This window comes from Pseudopodoces humilis, chromosome 6 (genome assembly GCF_049639895.1).
Source record: "Pseudopodoces humilis isolate 2021_Gansu_Grassland_sample_001 chromosome 6, ASM4963989v1, whole genome shotgun sequence".
Classification (NCBI taxonomy): domain Eukaryota; kingdom Metazoa; phylum Chordata; class Aves; order Passeriformes; family Paridae; genus Pseudopodoces; species Pseudopodoces humilis.
The window spans coordinates 45,979,411-45,997,385 of record NC_142205.1 but is presented as its reverse complement, the minus strand read 5'-3'; the positions used below and the strand labels follow the sequence as shown (position 1 = coordinate 45,997,385).

The 17,975-nt window shown below is 38.5% G+C and overlaps 1 protein-coding gene across 2 annotated transcripts in view; it reads left to right on the top strand.

Moving 5' to 3' along the window:
* Positions 1–17,975, top strand: part of EGF (epidermal growth factor) — a 57,817-nt gene that overhangs the window by 5,586 nt on the left and 34,256 nt on the right. For both annotated transcript variants that reach the window (XM_014263257.2, XM_088057008.1), the window contains exons 2-8: positions 4,102–4,233; positions 7,580–7,779; positions 8,760–8,941; positions 10,264–10,494; positions 12,001–12,203; positions 16,384–16,509; positions 17,536–17,658. In XM_014263257.2, the coding sequence (XP_014118732.2) occupies positions 4,102–4,233; positions 7,580–7,779; positions 8,760–8,941; positions 10,264–10,494; positions 12,001–12,203; positions 16,384–16,509; positions 17,536–17,658 (1,197 nt within the window). The remainder of the gene's footprint in view (positions 1–4,101; positions 4,234–7,579; positions 7,780–8,759; positions 8,942–10,263; positions 10,495–12,000; positions 12,204–16,383; positions 16,510–17,535; positions 17,659–17,975) is intronic.

Here is a 17,975-nt window from a genome sequence, read left to right as displayed (position 1 = left end):
CTTTAAACAAAATAGATAAAAGCAATGGGCTGCTCTCTTTGTCACCCAGATGAAATTCCACGTTCAGCCTTGTTGAAAAGGTTATGGTGGTGGTTGGATACAGTGGTTTGAATTAATCACAAGTCCAACTCAGCAGGAACTAGATTTGCATGAGGTTATTTGAGCGTATGTATCTGCACGTATACTTTATGTATATAATGTATGCATTGGGGGCCATAATGAAATTCAAGTTCTGGCTCACTGTGGTTTCTCTGTGTCCCTGCCAGGCATACTAATGCTTCAACCTTCTGCAACCAGAGCCTTTCTCAGGACTCTCAATAAAGTAGTATATTTGTATGCAAAGTCTTTGAGAGCTGCCAACATCGTGATGACATGATTCATCGTTTTTTGCTGATTCTCAAGGCATTTTTTGCATAAAAGAAGTCTTTGAGAACTAAGCAGAACCTCATTCTTCCTTTCAGGGCTGGCTGTCAGGGCACTGCAGACAGCTTTTGTGTTCGCTAAGCCGATTTCTTTCACAGGGTAAAGTTCCCACTGGGGGATGTGGTTGCCAGGACACGTAAAACAGCTTCAACAGGATGCAACTCCATGCTTTCCTTTGGCACTAAAAGTGCAGATGAAGGCACTGCTAGTTACACCTGATGGATGGTTTTGTGATTGAGTTCTCCTAAACTTTTAAAACCAGCCTTTTTTTGTTTGTTTTGTTTCAGGGTTGGTGGTTTGATTGGTTGGTTTGGTTTGGGTATTTTGATTGGATTTTTTTTTTTTTTTAATTTTGTACTTTAAACAAGGAAGAGAGGGTGTTAAGCATAGGATCCTCTTCCATTGTTAAAATCCAAACATTCACAATGCTATGGCCTGTTTCACAATAACACTGTGTCTCTTGGCTCTTGCTGCTTACCGCTGGAAGGGCACAGTCCAGTGGCTGAGCTGCCTGTGGCCACTGTGGCCCTGCTCCTTTATTGGGCTGTTCTCCTTCCACCAGAGCCATTCTTTAGCTGGAGCCATGGCTTGCTTTTCAGTATGTGTGGGATTTGCTTTACTACGTGAATTTTGGTGGTGATGAAAATGGACAGGCTGATAACTCTGAAATCTCTTCAAGTCCAGTTACTGGGGAAGGAGTGTAAATTCCTGTAGCCTGATCAATCAGTGCTCTCATTCTTGGAGAGTCAGTTTTGTACACTCATATAAAGCTAGAAAATCCCCCCTGGAAATAAAGGGTCATTGTCCTTTTACCTTGGTCTGTTGCTCAGTAACCTGTGTTTGGTAAAGAATGTCTTCCCAGCCTGACTTTGACTTTAGAATATTCTCTGCCTTCAGGGTTTTCCTTGGTAGCTAGTTCCCTTAGTGATTCACCCTCCCTTCTAAAAGGTGAATTTAATGTCTGCATTTGAATTTCCTGGCTTTAGTTCTCAGCTATCAGTGCTTGTTAAATTGTTCCTGAAAAAAGATTATGGTGTTTTTTAGAAAATCTGCTACTTTTTCTTTGTGAAGGTATTAATTTGTGGTGCTTAATCCTTCTTCCAAGCTTCTTTCTGATAATCTAAGTGTTCTGAGCTCTCGAATTTTCTCATAGAAAGGCACTTTTCTTTACCTTCAGATCAGGCTTTCTATCATTGCTGTATACACTTTATAATTTTTCATGATCCTTTGACAACCTTTATCTGAGAAATACAAACAGCATGCAAATATAGTCTGACCACTGCCATATTGAGAAGTAATTTTTTTCCCCTCACAGTCATTAATTTCGCCTGTGTTTATTTGTGTTGTTACTTGAATTTTCTTGCCCAGTAGCATGCTAAGAGGTCAGCTTTCCGTCCAGTATGAACACAAATCCTTCTCAAAGAAAGCAGTCTTTCAGATCCAATCTACAGGCCGGGCCTAGTTTTTTAACTCTTAGTTAATGTGCTCTTTGTTGTGATTGAATAATAGCTCAGCGGTTCTTCACACTGCTTAATCAAGCAACCTCCCTCTTTAGCAATCCTATATCTATGCAGTTTCCTTTTCCACCCATACTTGTGATTTCCACAGAGAAATAACTTCAGGTTCATTTAGCAAGCTATTACTGCCAAAAAAGTATGTTGACAAACATAAACTGCATTATCAACCCATTCTCACACCTGCTGTGGTGCTGGTGGCTGGATCAGGTCAAGTGTCCAGCTTAGTCAAGTCAGTTACCTGATTTAAAACCAGTGCATCAGGGAGAGAGGCAAACAGTGTTCATGTCTAACACTGGCAGCAGCTGGACAAGGAGCTGAGGTCACCACAGCCCTCCCTTTTGGGCTATCAAAGAGCTCTTTAGCTTCAGTGACATCCAGGCAGTGTTTGCCAGGAGTATCTAGTTTAAGTGGTGAGCTGGAGCCCATGGTGTCTGTAGCCCATTAATACACTTCTAAGCCCATCAAACTTTCCTAGAGGGGATTTGGAAGAGTTTCTCTTTTAATGCTGTGGAGAATGGAATGTACAATCCTAGTACATGTGGGAAAATATGCTCCTGAAAGCTGATTGTTTGAAGAAAATTGTGGGTTAGAATTAGAGAACTTTATGGAATTACATTGTTGAAAATGCTTCTGCCTTACCCTTGTAATCTGTTAAACAGAAATCAATTGCATTCTGATTGCATTTCATACGTTGTCAAATTGCTTCATCTGCTGTTTGGAACACAAACTTGTGGGAAAACGCTGTAAACAATACGGAAGCTTTCCCTAGTCGGTACAGACAGGTGTCTGAAGAGCATTGACATTCTTTTTGAACACCTTTGATACTTGGGCACAGTGGAAACATCTCTGAACACTTTTTGCTACACACAGTTTCTTAGAGCGGTTAAAGGAGACTGGCTTGCAGAACCACAGGATGTCAGAGATCTGGTTGTGTAGGTCTCCCTAAGTTGCTGAGAAAGTTTCTTTCAAAGTCTTTTGTGGGTTGGTTAAATTGCTGTTCCTTGTAGTCAAGGTGCCCTTCTTTAAACTGAGGGAATTCTCACATAACACACACAGACCTAGTTTCATTTGTGAATCCACGTCCTTTAGTGACTTAGTCAAACATATCTCTTTAAAACAAAATGTGTTGAGTCCTTTATTCCTGCATGTGTTGAGTCACATGATAAAATACAGAACAAAAGCCACTGACATCAGCTAGAACTTGGGCAAGAAAAAAGCTGCTCCTTAGAGCAACCATCACACAGTAGTTGAAAAAGTAAAGTATACAAGGAATATACCAGCATACGGTACTGTCAGACATTAAGTATCTTGGGAAGTAATTATCAGTGTTTGTTTTCAGTAGGAACTAAAATTTATCTCAATTTTGTGGGACAACTATCCATGGTACTGCAAATTTCTTTTCCCCTTGGTATAAACTATTCTCCTCAGTGGTAAATTTTTTTTTTTTAATAGACTCCTTTGTTTAGGACTTAATAGTCATTTCCTCAAGCCATGATAAAACTCCATAAATACATCAAATGTCTTTCAATTCCTAAAAGTTCTAGCCTAACCTACCAGTTAAAAGACTAGTTTATAATTAATTTGCTCGGTGCCTTGGTTTGGGCTTGTTTCTGTCAGAATACAGAGGGTATTTTAGTGTTTTGTATGTCTGTTTGAGATTTGACTCAAACAAAAGTGAGCTCAATGTTGAATTCAATGCGGTGACAGTCTGTTTTCTGCCTTGCTGTTTTGCAAATTCTGTTAATTTGCTGGCAAAATTATTACTGTTGAAAAAGGGATAAAGATAGAAGGAAGCAGCTGCAAGCAGCATTTGCATAGCAAATTATAGCACAAATCAAGACAAGCCTGTTCCCTGTGTTTGAGCAATTAGAGACCAGTGCCCAGACACTGGGGGAAGGGTAATTTCCCTCAAATGTCAAAAAACCCAACACCCTCAAAAATCACTGTGAATGTGACAATGATAAATTAACCACCCTCCCCCATAATTCTGAAACCAATGTATGAAGCAATACAGCCATCATAATTTCATTCTTTAATGATGGGATATTGAATTTTGTGACAATTTATTATTAGATAAGTTTGTCAAAGGTACTCTTTCTCCTTGTTCTTTGCTGACTTTGCTAGCTGAATTTTCCTGATCTTTTTCAAATACCTATTTCAGATATTGATGAGTGCCTTGAAGGTGGTTTGGGGACCTGTGGCCAAACCTGTATCAATATTCCAGGGTCATACATCTGCTCCTGTTTGCCTGGCTACTCCTTGGGTATTGACAAGCAGTCTTGCTATGTGAACGGTAAGGACATTTCCTTTTTTTGATAACTGAAAAACAGCTTTAGAGATTCAGTTAGCACTCCTTTTCAAAATGAACCGTCCTGCTGGCCCATGACTGAGGTTCTCTGGTTTGCTGACAGACAAACTGCCTCTGCTACTGTGTGGGTAAGTGGCAAGGCCAAAAGTGGATGCCATAGAAGAATGATGGTGAAGAATGTAAACTATAGTGGTAGAAAGATGAATGAACATATGAGAACAAACAACTAAACAATTACTTCATGTTTGCCTTCTCTGCCAGTTTAAAACTCTAAACTCTCTTATCCCATCCTTACTTCCAAGAGGACATGGCAGTACACACAATTCTGCTGCCTTGGCTGCTTCCAGTCTGTTGGCCTTGGTGTCTTTCCAGTATGTTTAGGTTCTAAGGGCAGTGCTGTAAAATTAGAAGCAGGAAGCCCTTATTCTTGACTTCATCCATGCTACTGTGGGTTATTTCTCTCTGTTCTTCTGACCTGAGTGTATAAATGGATTTTTAAATGTGGGAGATGCGTTTAAATTCAGAAATTTTTAGCTCTTCTAAGAGGAAAATATTTGCAGTTACAGCCTTTGATTAACCCTCGTTTTGTCCTCAACTGATGCTACCCAGGGGAAAAAAAATGAGTTGGATTTTATTGATTGACTTAACCCTGTACTGCTTCTAGAGTATGAGGTGGGAGCGCTCTGAAGTTCATCTCTCACCTCTCCACTTTGACTTCCTGAATTCCTGGCTTTGGCTCCTATCTGGGATACACCACAGCTCCCTTCTGATCCAGGACCTCAAGTTTTCTACTTTTTGACTAGTATTTACCCGGGACTATCTTGCTAATGCAGAGATGGGATGTGACAAGGCACGTTTCTGACCCGAGAAGTGGGAGCTGTACTTGAGTCCCCGTGTGTGTAGATTTTGGGACCATGAACACAACCAGAAGTGTTCTGTAGAGCACCCGAACTCTCACCAACACAATTATTTTAGTCCAGGCTGTAGAATTATCATAATTATCAGCAACTTGTAACTCACAAAGATGCAAACTGAATTTTCTGTGGTCCTGCCTAAACTTCCCTAGCTCCTTTGCAAGCTCTCCACTTCTGAAGTGAAAACAAATGTGTTGCTTCCCAGTGATATTTGTGCACACCTATCTTTCAAAGAACAATCTTTCCTTCATACTGGAGTACTTCAACTTTTTAACATGTTTTTACTAACATTTATAGTAACAGAAGAGAGTGACTATGGAGATACTGTGATGGATAAGGAGCCCTTCAGTCAGGTATAAACCCTTATGTGGGGGATATACCAGGTGAAGTACCCTCATGTTTTAAAGACAGGAAGATCTTTGGTGCAGATATGGTTTACCTGATAATTAAACCCCTGATAAAACTGAGTCCTAAATCTGACTGGTGCCTCTGAAGTAAAAGTTAGATTTGTTCAGTTCTTGTTCCATTTAGAGACCTCATTCACAGGTACCTGGCAGGGAACTTGGGGAGTGGAAAGAACAAAACCAAAGTGTATAAATATTCTTGGTCAACTAATTGGCAAAAATGCAGACAATAGCTGTCAAATCCCTTAGATAAATCAGCCCGGCTATTCTTCAGCTTTCATTTACCTTTTAAATGAAGCAAGTCTTCATTGTTCAAACATGGGGCTGCTCAGTTCAAGTAGCAGCAGAAAAGGGAGTAATTAAAATCCTGTAAGAGCTGCTATAATTAGGTGATAGATTCAAAATTTGAGATACAAAACATTCTGCTAATATAGAAACAGTGTCCTGGCCATCTTCCCTGTGAACAAGATAAAATTACATCTTGGGTGCTCATCAGAACTTTCTTCACTTGAAGAAATCAAAATTTGTCTCCTTCCTCTGCTTTAAAAGGAGAAAAGAACCTTGCAACTATGAAGGTGAAGCACCTGTCTAAATTTTGTCAAAGTGCTTTTTGTTGTGTTTAAAGCCTCAAGTTTCATGTGAATAGTAAAGATACTTAGTTAAAAAAAGATGGGAACCTTGTCAATAAAACCAGTTTAATTTTCAAATGTATATGTGTAAGAAAACTGGAATGCATCCATTCCCAATAAATGAGAGTTGCATCTTCCTTGTGGAATAATTCAGCAATTGATTACACAGGCTTGAAAGCTGTCCTTCTGTTGATCTACCAATAATTGTATTTCAAAGTCAGTTGGTTTGAGAACTACTTGTATGCCAGGATCTGTTTTAGGCAACCATGTTATAAAATTACAATATTGCTAACGCAATGGAATTTATGTTTTGTATGGTTTTTTTAGTAGTAAATTAAAGAATTGTCTCGATGCCCACAAATACGTGTATATTTATTTATTTATTTATTTATTTATATAAACAAACAAAAAAGAAAACAACAAACTCATGTTTATTTTCAAAATGGAAGTTAAAATGTGTTGGTTACATAAGAACTGCTTTCCTATATGCACTTGACAGACAGCCTAAATGAAAACCCTTGTGGTCTGGAAATGTACTTAAGGTTTCTTGAGCAATCTTAATTGTGCTCTACAGTGATACCCTAAAAATAACAAAGAGGATTTGATAAAACTGGATCAGCCCCAATCATTATGCCATACTGATTGTACTTCCATACTTTTCACCCTGTTTTAAGGTTGTATCAAGGCTATTGGGACCATCCTATCTGCTCATCACTTTCATTCTTAATTGGTTTTCCAGACCAAGGGGCATAATTGGAGCTCCTTACATTTTAACATATTTTATGTTAAGTTAGTGTTGCATCCTAACCGTTTGCTCAGTACAGATAGAGTTTTTGTCTGCATAAAGTTGTTGCTTTTGAGCTGTCAGAGTTTTAAACACAGATATTTTCCTTCAGCCTTCTGCAGCACAATAAACCTCCTCAGTCTCCAGTTTCTTCCTTTGCTATGTCTTAGGATCTTCAATTTCCCTTTTTGGATAATTAAAGGGAGACTCCAGGCTACCTCTCTGTGATAAATTCTTGCCATAGCACAATGGTTCCAAGTACATGGGACATCCATGGCAAGCTTCTTTCAACCTCAGTTGGCAAGCATTCAGCAATTGTTCTGACCTCTGACTGGTCTGTAGAATTTGGGATAAGTGGTAACAACCACTGTAGTTTCTGTTTCCCAACTTAGATTTTTGCCATAATTTCAGCATTAAATGTGTAAGGACAATTACATTTATACATTACTGTTTCTTTGTGATACACCTAGAAAGTTGTTAATAAGAAATGAGACAGCTAAGTCTTGAACTTTCTCTTTGACTAGTATGCTACTGATGAGAATTTAATGCAGCAAAAATCAAATTATTATCAATTCATTGGTCTCATTTTGTTTTCTCCAGACCCAGCACCATTCCTGCTTTTTAGCCATGGAAATGCCATCTTTAGAATTGACACTGAAGGGACAAATCATGAAAGACTGGTTGCTGATACTGGTCCATCAACACTTATGGATTTTCATTATATAGAAGAGAAAGTGTATTGGGTAGACTCTGAAAGGCGACTGCTTCAAAGAATTCACCTAAATGGCACAAAACGAGAGGTAAACTAATCAGTTCTTTGGAATTCTCCTAGTTAATGGGTGTAAACCCCTCTATGGAAACCATCTGCTCCTTGGGTACAGTTCTGCCTTCACTGTTCATTGATTACCACTTTACTTTTGCTGTTGTAATAGTTCTGATCCTGAGCCCAGGTTGTTTTACTGGCATTCACATTCAGTACATACAGTATTTCCTGTGGGTCAGGTGAAGTTGAGTTAAAAATGAAGGAGAGGAAATTCAGACAAACTAAGGCTTTGCAGACATTAATGTTTCTATCAGTTATAGATTATTCTCTAGCATTACAACTTTGTCTTCAAGATTATTGTAATGCAAGCTCACACAAATGCTATGACAAGAATGTGCTTGAATTCCTACTCACTTTTTCTCAAACCTTTTATTGGTTTCTATGGTTGCATAAAAGCTTTTAGCACTTTATTCCTTGTTCAGGAAAAAAACTGTGTAGTTCATTGCATCTGGCTGATTAAGAAAGGCAGACAGGCTGTTGTGGCTGAACTTTATTGCTGTGAGAGTTCTTTTGTTTGAGAGAGGTTGCCACTATCATTTACCTATGTGGAGTTTTCACTCATGTATTTTAACTGACTTTAAAGGATCAGGGTTGGTCCAGCAGCAGTGTGTTAGGAGACTTCCATCTGTAACAGTACAGGCCTGGCTGCTTCAGAGTGTGCCAAATGTGAAAAGTTGTAGCTAAATGTTTTGTATTTATGATACAATCAAGTGTATTTCTTGTGCAGGTTTTTCCTTTTGCAGGGAGTCACTCTGTTCAGAGGGAGTATGTGTAAAGTGCAAAGACCAAATGCAAGTGATTAAAGAAGACGAAATAGCTACAGGTCTGAAAAAAATGAAGCAGACAAAGGAATTAACTGGAAGGTTTCAGTTGGATATTCTATTTCCTGTAACAAAACCCAAGTTTAGAGTTGTCATTAGGATTCCTCTTGTCAACTCTTTTTTTTCTTGTCTACAGAGACTATGTTACATAGACAAAGGCATTTCAGGATTTGCTATTGACTGGATAAATCAAGACATTCTCTGGGCCAACAGACAGAAAGGAACCATAGAAGCAACAGACATGAATGGGAAGAAACGCCGAGTTCTTCTAAGAGCTGTTGGTCGTCCCACAAAGATTACCATTGATGCTGAACAAAGGTAATTTTAAAGGGGTTAGTAATATCCTTGAAATGGACTTCAAAGATGTAAAGTACTATGATTATGGTCTCAGGGAATCATAGAAATGGGTTGGAAGAGGCTGTAAAGATCATCTAGTTCCAACCCACCCACCACAGGCAGGGACACCTTCCACTAGACTAGGTTGCAAAAGTCTTATCTGACCTGTCTTGAGCAATTCCAGGGATGGGGCATCTACATCATCTCTGGGCAATCTATTCTAGCACCTCAGCACCCTCACAGTTAAGAATTTCTTCCTAATATCCATTCTAAACCTACCCTCTTTCAGCAAATTTTCTGTGTAGTATTGGAGAAGCAAAGGGAATGATGCCTGTAAATGCTGGGAGTCACTTGTGCTCCAGACCCAGCACACTTAGAACATAAATTGGTATGTTTTCTGGAAAAATACTCCAAACTTTTTTGTTCTGAAACAGTTTGCTGCTGTTTCACTTGCTTCTTTATCAGTGTCTCTGAATATTGGCTCTGAATTCACTGTTGCTGCTTAGCATCACCAGTAGTCTGGCCTTCATAGAGATGTTCCTTTCAACTTCAGGTAACTTACATTGAGAACCATCCTCACATGTGAGGCCTGGCTTCTCAAGGGTTACAAGTATGAATCATCACAGTGGTCTCTCCACGCTAATGTCCCCTTGCACAAAAAAAGCCTCTTGCATTAAAGTTGCAAAAAAAAAAAGAAAAAAAAAAGAAAAAAACGCTTGAGCAGAATTTGAAATGCTTCTGTTTTGTTTAGCAAGAGCATGCCTTTGTTGCCACTTTTGATTTGCATTAAAGCTGCTCAGCAGTGTGTGCAGTTATTTTAATATTAAGGTTCATGTGTCCTTTCCTGACACATTTGTACATAAACCAACCTTCTGATGATAGCAACACTGCTAATGTTCTTTGGAATCTTGCCATATCAGCAGGATTTAGGGCCTGGACATCAGACCTGCCTTTCCTCAAATTTGCAGGAGTTCCCCATAGATTGGAGGTTATTCCAGTTTCCTAGACTGACTTCATGGCTGAAAAAAGCAGAGAGACAGACAATAGTGCTTGGTGGATAAGCTGGGCTGATTCCTGCTTCACCTACTTGAGGGAAATTGCTACTACCTCTAGTAATACTTGTTTCTAGTGTCTCCAGCAGTACCAGTAGTTCTAGTACCATACTGAGAAATTTTGCATACCAGAGCAACTAAGTAACTAAATAAAGAGTGTGTAGCTGTGATGTGATTTTGCAAACGTAGCATTTGTTTGTTGTGGGATTTTTGTTTTGTTTTGTTTTTTAAGCATACCTGTCTTGCCTGCAGGCTGTTATTTGTGTCTTCAGACAGTACAGTTTCCAGCATTCACCGAGTGCCCCTCAGTGGAAATGATATGATAAATATTTTAAAAACCACAGAAAAAATAAAGGCCATCTCCCTAGATTTGATTGACACAAGGCTCTACTGGATCCAACACGACCTCGGAAAAGAGATTTCCCATATTGGATCATGTGACTATGACGGTGGAGCTGTTCGCTTCCTCAGAAATTCTGTCCGGTGAGTTTTTGTCAGAAATGAAACATTCATTTCAGGGATGCAGTTAAGCTCTCTCCCTTATTCTCCCTTTTACTGGGTCAGTTCACAACATGAGGAGTATGAAGCGTAGAGCAAATGGCCTGTAACTGTAACATTAATGATGAGAAAATGGAAAAATGTCGCTGTTATAAGGATAATACTGCCACTCAGCGCTCTCCATCTTCCAAGCTTTTAGCAAATGATATCTAATCCTTAGAAATCCTTTCTGAGTGTTTATTAGTGGCCTTTTTCTGCAGATAGAGGAGCCAAAAGGAGAGATTAAATGATTTATCCAAGGTCACAGCGGGTGAGCTCAGGTGTCTGAGCTGTACTCAGGAGACTGAATTCCATCCTCATCTAAGCCTGTTGTCCTCCTTAGCTGCTGGGTGGGGAGGCTTGGCCCTGTGCTCAGGCTCTCCAGAAGCATCAGCAGATGTAGTGAGAACTGTGTTGTGAAAGAGAACTGTCCCACCCCAGTGGCAGTGGCTGAGGGGGCTCTTAGACCCAAGTCCTTTTGGTCTTTGTGCTATGCAGGGGTGCAGGTGCACAGTGGTGGCCATGGGGTCAGTGAGGGGATCAGGAAAAGGCTGACACCGCCGTGTCTTTCATTATGGTAGGTCACCATGTGTGGAAAAGGGATTTCCAACAGCAAACTGACAAAAATGATGGCCTGCTGATTTACATATGTGGTCCACCATTTGTGTGTGATGAACACAAAGTTGGCTTCTCCTACATTGCCAGAGTCATTGGATTTTTCCTTACTTTTTTTCCCTTTCTCCCTTGGGTTGGTTGTTGTTCACTGGAGCATTAATCCCTTAGCCTGGATGATCTGCATTCTCAGTTTTTCCACCAGGGTTATGTACTGGAAAGTGGAAGACAAGATACTGCTTTCAGTATTTTTTCTGTTTTCTCTCTTATTTAAAACTTGGCCCTTTTGTGATTCCTGCTAGCTGCTATAACTGGCCAGAGAATGGAAACTATGTTCCTGAGATAGGAGAAGCAGCAGAAAATGGATTTTAGAACTGCCCTACTTCTATCACTCTGTCTCCACCCTCAGACAGTCAGAGTTGTCACAGCTTGTTGGGTAATGTTGGAACTTACCTGACCTACATCCTTCAACAAACCCAATTTCCATTTTGGTTTCTGGGTGCATCAGAAGCAGGGTCACACCTAGGCTTTCTCTCCCAGTTAAGTCAGTCCTGACCAGTAGATCATTAAACCTGTGAGAAATGCAAGTTATCCATTTTTGTGTCTATTTCTTGCAAATTTTCTGGATTATGAGTGCTGAATTATTTTGGGATCGTCTCTGCACCTCTTCTCATTCTCATATATAGAAGATACTACACTGTGTATATATATGTATAGATATACATAATACAAATAAAGGTAATTTCAGTGAACCTGACTGAACTAGGCACTCAGAAAATGTTTGAGTGAGTAAATATATAGGGATCAGGTAATGTGCCACTTTGCTCTCTTCTCTTGTAGACATCAATTGCTTGGTCTGTCTCTCTTTGCTGAGCACCTGTACTACTCAGACTTGAAGTCTGGCATGATATGGAGAGCCAACAAATATACTGGAAAAGTTGTAGTCACAATTAGCCTGAAGCCATCGTTTTTCCCACCAGTGGAGATAAAAATAGTGCATCCATTTAAGCAGCCAAGTGCAAGGATTGATTCTCAGGATTTGGGTAAGTAAATGTAATGCTACTATTTCTGAGAATAATAATGTCATACACTTTGACTCTCTGCAGTAAGAATTTTCTCTGGCAAAATTCTAGACCTCAGGGAAATAAAGGATTTTTTTTTTTACTTCAGTGGCCCATAGTTCCACTTGGTGTGTGCAGCTCCAGCTGAGTGTCAGGGTAGAAGCAAGCCGAGCATGAACTGCTCGTTTCGTTAATCTATATACACATGCAGATAAACGTGACTTTCTCATTCTTTTGCCTTTCTTTACACAAAGATACTTTTATGCTTTTCTGCTAAATGCACAAAGCATACAGCTTTTTAACCCTCTGATTACATTATCCTCACCAAATGTCTGCTTCATTCTGGAAGTTTTAATCTAAGGCACATCCAAACAACTCTGATTATTATGGCAGCAAAGGATTTTAAGCACAGAGTATGTTCTACAAGTGGATGTCTCAGCTTTGCTGTGAAATGATTAAATTAAAAGTCCAGCAGGTCTTAGAGAGTCTTGAAGCTTCTGTAGTAACTATTGGATAAGAGATTCCTGTCTCTTTAATTGATACCAGTTGCAGCCCACAATGTGAGTTGGTCATCTTGCTGCCTTTCACTGTGGATCCAAAAATGAAGGTAATTGACTATCAGTAGCTCACCTTCCTTGAGGATTCCTGCTGAGGCAGTAGGAAGTGGGAGATGTCCAGAGGAATAATGTCTTGTCCTCTAGTCTCTGGGGAACAGAGAATTCTTGCTTTAATGGAATAGCTTTTGTCACCAGTTTTGCTTGGATAAGAACAGTGGAGCAAAGAGTGTGGAGGCATTTGTGTGTCAAGCAATGGTTGCACAATTCCCAGGGAAAGAGCCATGGATCCCAGAGATATAAAGACATGGGGAGAATGTAGTGTTTGTTTTAGTTAATATAAACAAAAATGAAACTGTAAATATATTTTTGAACTATTCCTAAATAACTACTACAAAATAGGGTTTGTTTTTCTTCATGCCAACCAACAGCTTTATGCAGTACCATGCAGTCTGTGCCCTCTGAAGACTTATTTGAGTGGGAAAATCAAAATCTTCACCCCTTCAAATGCTTTGTTTGCAGTGCCAAGATGTGTTGAGATGCAGAAGTGTTCCTGGAAATCAAGCTTACCCTTGTAAGCACAGGGAGTCTCTTCAGAGACAATACTTGATCTGTCCTTACTTTGGGGAAAATGGTTTTCCTGGCAAATGGAAGCACTTTTTCCTACTGACACATTTGGTGCTCTCACATAGAGGGACCAGGGCAAGAATATGCAGATTAATTTCAGTGACTGTGGGCACTTTATTCTTTACTCCACTTCTTCCACCAAAGCATTCTGCCTTCTGGCATTTCTCTTTCCATGGAAAAGGGTTTTTGCTGCTTTTATTAATACAGAACCCACCAATGTTTTCAAATGTATGTATATTTCCAACATGTTTAGCAAATTTTTGTACCATGGTAAGTGCTGTCAGCAGTAGGCTTTTTACAAAAAATTCCAAATAACTTCTTGTAAAAATTTCTGGGAAGTGATGGAGTAGAAAGAAGCTTAACAGGCTGAATCCAGATGAACCTTTTGGTCTTTGTATGTGCATTGCTTGGCTTATCCAATGCAAGAACAGGGATGAAAGGAGGACTAATGAGCCTGGAGTTCATATGAGATTTATAGCTGATCTTACAACAGAGAAACCTGGAGATAAAAGCATACCTAGACTAATTGGATGCTCTGTACAAGCTAAGAAAATGTACATTGCAATGTAGTGTCAGCTGTGAATTATCAAGCCTTCTTTAAAGCAGATAACTAGTGAGTTCCTTCAGATGAAAGGGAACTTAGGAGAAGTGTGCAACTGATATGACTTGATTTTTTTACTGGAATTTGAATTATTTACTTTGCTACTTAAATTCCTCATGTCCCCTCTTCTCTTTCTCTTTCAAATGACTTCCTTGGACTGGTCATGGCCAATAAATAGAGAGAAGAGCATCAATTCATCTATGGGTTTGTTGTAGCCCCACAGAACAACTTTGGTGTGGCACTTTTAATAGCTTAAAATCAAAAATATCAGAAATACCTTAAAATCTCAAATACTGCCTCTGGAATTCTTTGAAAGAATCTTTCCTAAAATATTAATAATATCTGGTATTCTTGGAAATTTTGAATATATTTTTTTGAGAAATTATGTTGTGTTTCTTTCCAGTGTAAGATACTAGCATCAGGCTAATATCTGAGTTGTGTATTTCCATGTAAGAAAGGTGATGGGAGGGAATAAATCCCACAAAGCACAAATAAGTTAGTAACTGTGGTTTGTAATGGTGTTCTTCCAGAAAATATTACATTATAAAGTTTGTGATTCAAAACTTAAACACCATTCTGTTTAAGCTTTGAAAGGAGATTGAGTTTTTATGTGTTGATATGGCTACTTTGAGTTCTAGTACTTAGTTAATAATTTTTATTTTGAGATTGTCCAGATGGCAAAACTAGAGCTTCTGCTATTTATTCTATGACTCCCAGGTGTCTTAGGTGTTTTTAGACCACTTAGATCGACAATGGTGCAATCAGGGGTAGAAAAATCAGAAACAATGATAAGCATACAATGCAGCCTTGAATGTGGTCTTGTTTGTGGATTCTGTTGTTTTGTGGTTGCTTGCACTTGCACTTTTGTCATTCTAATGAGTTCCTTATTTGAAGATTAGACTCTCCACTACTGTATGTTCCTGATTCAGTTGCAGTAGAAAAGGATTGTCTCCAAAATTAATTCTACAAAACGAAAGGCTGACCTAAAACCACACAAAATTTAAGTCTTTTAAAGGAGAACATGCTAAATAACATAGATAATATCTACCTAGTCATCCATTCATAATTTTGCATTTAATATATGACCTTTGCTAGGGAAGACTTAGCCTGTTAACCAAATGTGTGCAAGGTGTCTGTGCCTGTAGCTAAGCTGCAGTGACTGTCTGGGAAAACATGTATTATTACTTTTATAGACGTGATCTGCCATTGCACCAAGGGACCAATGCTTTCTTTGTTGTGGCTAGCAGAAGAATAAACTTGGAGCTTAAATATTATGCAGTTTTCCATCTCTTGGAATTTAGATTGTGAATTGGAAATGGCACAAGAGAATTGGTCACATATCCATTTCTTTGCCTGTATGAGCCCATTGTGTCTTACACATCCCAGGGCAAAGACAATGTTTTGTGTGGCTGCACACCCAGAGTCAGTAGCATCAGTTCAAGCAAAAATAATAAATGTGGAGACAAAAATAAAATCATGAATGCTGCATATCTGTGAAAGCACCAGCACTGACAGATAGCTGAATGCAGAAATGAGGCTCTGCAAATCCTCCCCATGAAAAAGGATACTGGAGTAGCTTTTTCTGTGTAGCAGGAGAAATAGGAAGCCTCCTGGGGACCTGTTAGGCACATTTTTTCTTTTTCCTGTGAAGAAAGGTTCTGAGTTTGAAATTTGAGCTCAGCATTTATAATGCTTGTATTTCTCATAAGTCCACACCAATACAATGGTTCTCTAGAATGCCCTAACACCTTTTGCCCAAATAAAACACATGATCATTATAATCTCCCATTTATCTTTTCTGTTGAATAATATGAGTAATAATGTGGCAATAATACTCCAATATAAATAATAATAACAATAATAATTATAATAATAATAAATAACATTTATTAATAATAAATATATAACATGTCTGCTGTTTCTTAAAACTGTCTCTTCTTTCTCTTTTATGCATGTGTACTCCCTCTCTGTTGTTCTTATTTTTGAGTGTTTTACAAAGTAATATATATAATACTGTGCAGGACTGGGGGTGTAGGAAATTTGAATTTTCCCTTTCACTGCAGGTATGGACCCAAACCAAACTATCCCCTACTTCAGGCTCTCTCTAGATCTGTTTGTGCTGACATAGAGCTCAAAATGATCATTTGCATACACCTACTCCTAGTATTCCAAGTACTTTAATTTTTAGAGTGATTGGTTTTTTGCTTGCTTTTACCAATGGAAAAAAAAGAAGTTATTTTGTATTCATAAGAAATTCCTCCACTTGGTTGAGCAAGCAGGTGTTGAGAAGAAAATAAATCTCTTATCATCTTTCTACTGGAGGTAGAGGTTAATATGATAAGAACTCCATTCTACTTACACTGTTATATTGTTCTTTCAGAAAAAGGAATCTGTGATTTGGACAGAGAAAAGTGCAGAAGAAGAATCTGCAGGCCAGACTCAAGGACTCATCGGTGTAAATGTTCTAGTGGCTTTATTTTAAGTCGAAATAAACAGTTTTGTGAAGGTAATTAATTTATCATCAGGTTTATTCCATCACATGAAAAAAATACTTCTGGTTTTTTTTTTTTTATTATTATCTTGACTTTGAAAAATTACTATGAGCTTTTAAAAAATTCAGTGTGCAATTTACATTTTGTGTCCTTCCAAGTTCTGAAACAGTTAAAAAAGAGACCTATGAAAATGTCACAGGTGCTATACTTGTGAGAAATTTTGGTCTTAGTCTGATTGGTAAAGGAACTTCAGATAATTATAAATTCTTGTGTGTGCTAATTTAATTTTTAAATAAGGATGAAACTGGATGTGTCATCAAAGGTGACACATTGAATAATCCAGCAACAAGATGTCTGTCTGAAGTACCATTTCAAAAAAGACAGAAATTCTCACCACGTTTCTAAATATTTTAATCTGACTGTTTTATTAAAAATCTTAAATTTCTATTAATAATAGCTAACATAATACTCTTTAAAATCATCTCTTTCCCTACATGACTAGATTTTATAAGACATAATGGCATCAGAATTCCTAGCTTAAAGGATTTACAAACTTGCCTGAGCATCAGCATTCCAGTTTTCAGGAAATTCTCAAGTTTGATTTCTGGATTTCAACTTTAGATTGTGAATATCTGAAATACTTGTGTTTTGAGGCTTTTACTTCAGTCATGTTGAACCCAAATTCTTAAAAATAATTCTTGTTTTAAGAAAGTGTCTAATGTAAATTTTTTGAATGTGTGCAGGATTTAAATGGCGGTGAAATCCATATGGAAAGCCATCCTTTTGGAAATCCCCTAGGCACCTATGCTGGACACACAGAGCATGAGTATGTTTTGCTAGGAGGTTTTTAACACTGGTTTAAATGAGATCTGAAACCTTGTTTTCTTACAGTTCATTAGGAAAAACATATTTTTGTGAAATGAATGCGAAAAAAATTATGTACTTTTTCAGACTGTTACCTTGTTTCATAAATCCATTCCCTAACATTGGCTGATGATGTTATTCTGACACAACAAATTTTTTTTTTTTTTTCCCCCTAGACATTAATGAATGTGGCTTCTGGAATCACGGCTGCACTTTAGGCTGTGTGAATATCCCTGGTTCCTATTACTGCACCTGCCCGAGAGGCTTTGTTCTGCTGCCTGATAGGAAAACGTGTCATGGTAAGGAGCTGTAATAGGCAAACACTTGGAGTATCTTATTGGAGAGAGTCCTCATTTAATGCTGGAGCTGCTGAAAGTTTTGTGCATTGCGTTGCTTGCTTCCAATCCCATATTATGTAAGCAGGATCGGCTTAAACGGAGTGAACTGATTGCAGGTGTCGTGTTCAAGGAAGCGTGAGTTACACGTGAGAAATTGTATATGCTTCTTCAGAGGAGGGAAAAAATAACAAGTCATGTCTCCAGAGAGACCTTTTCTCAGATTAGGCCCAGTGTCACATTCCAGGTGGATAAGCAGTTATTTATTTTTAAATGTGGCC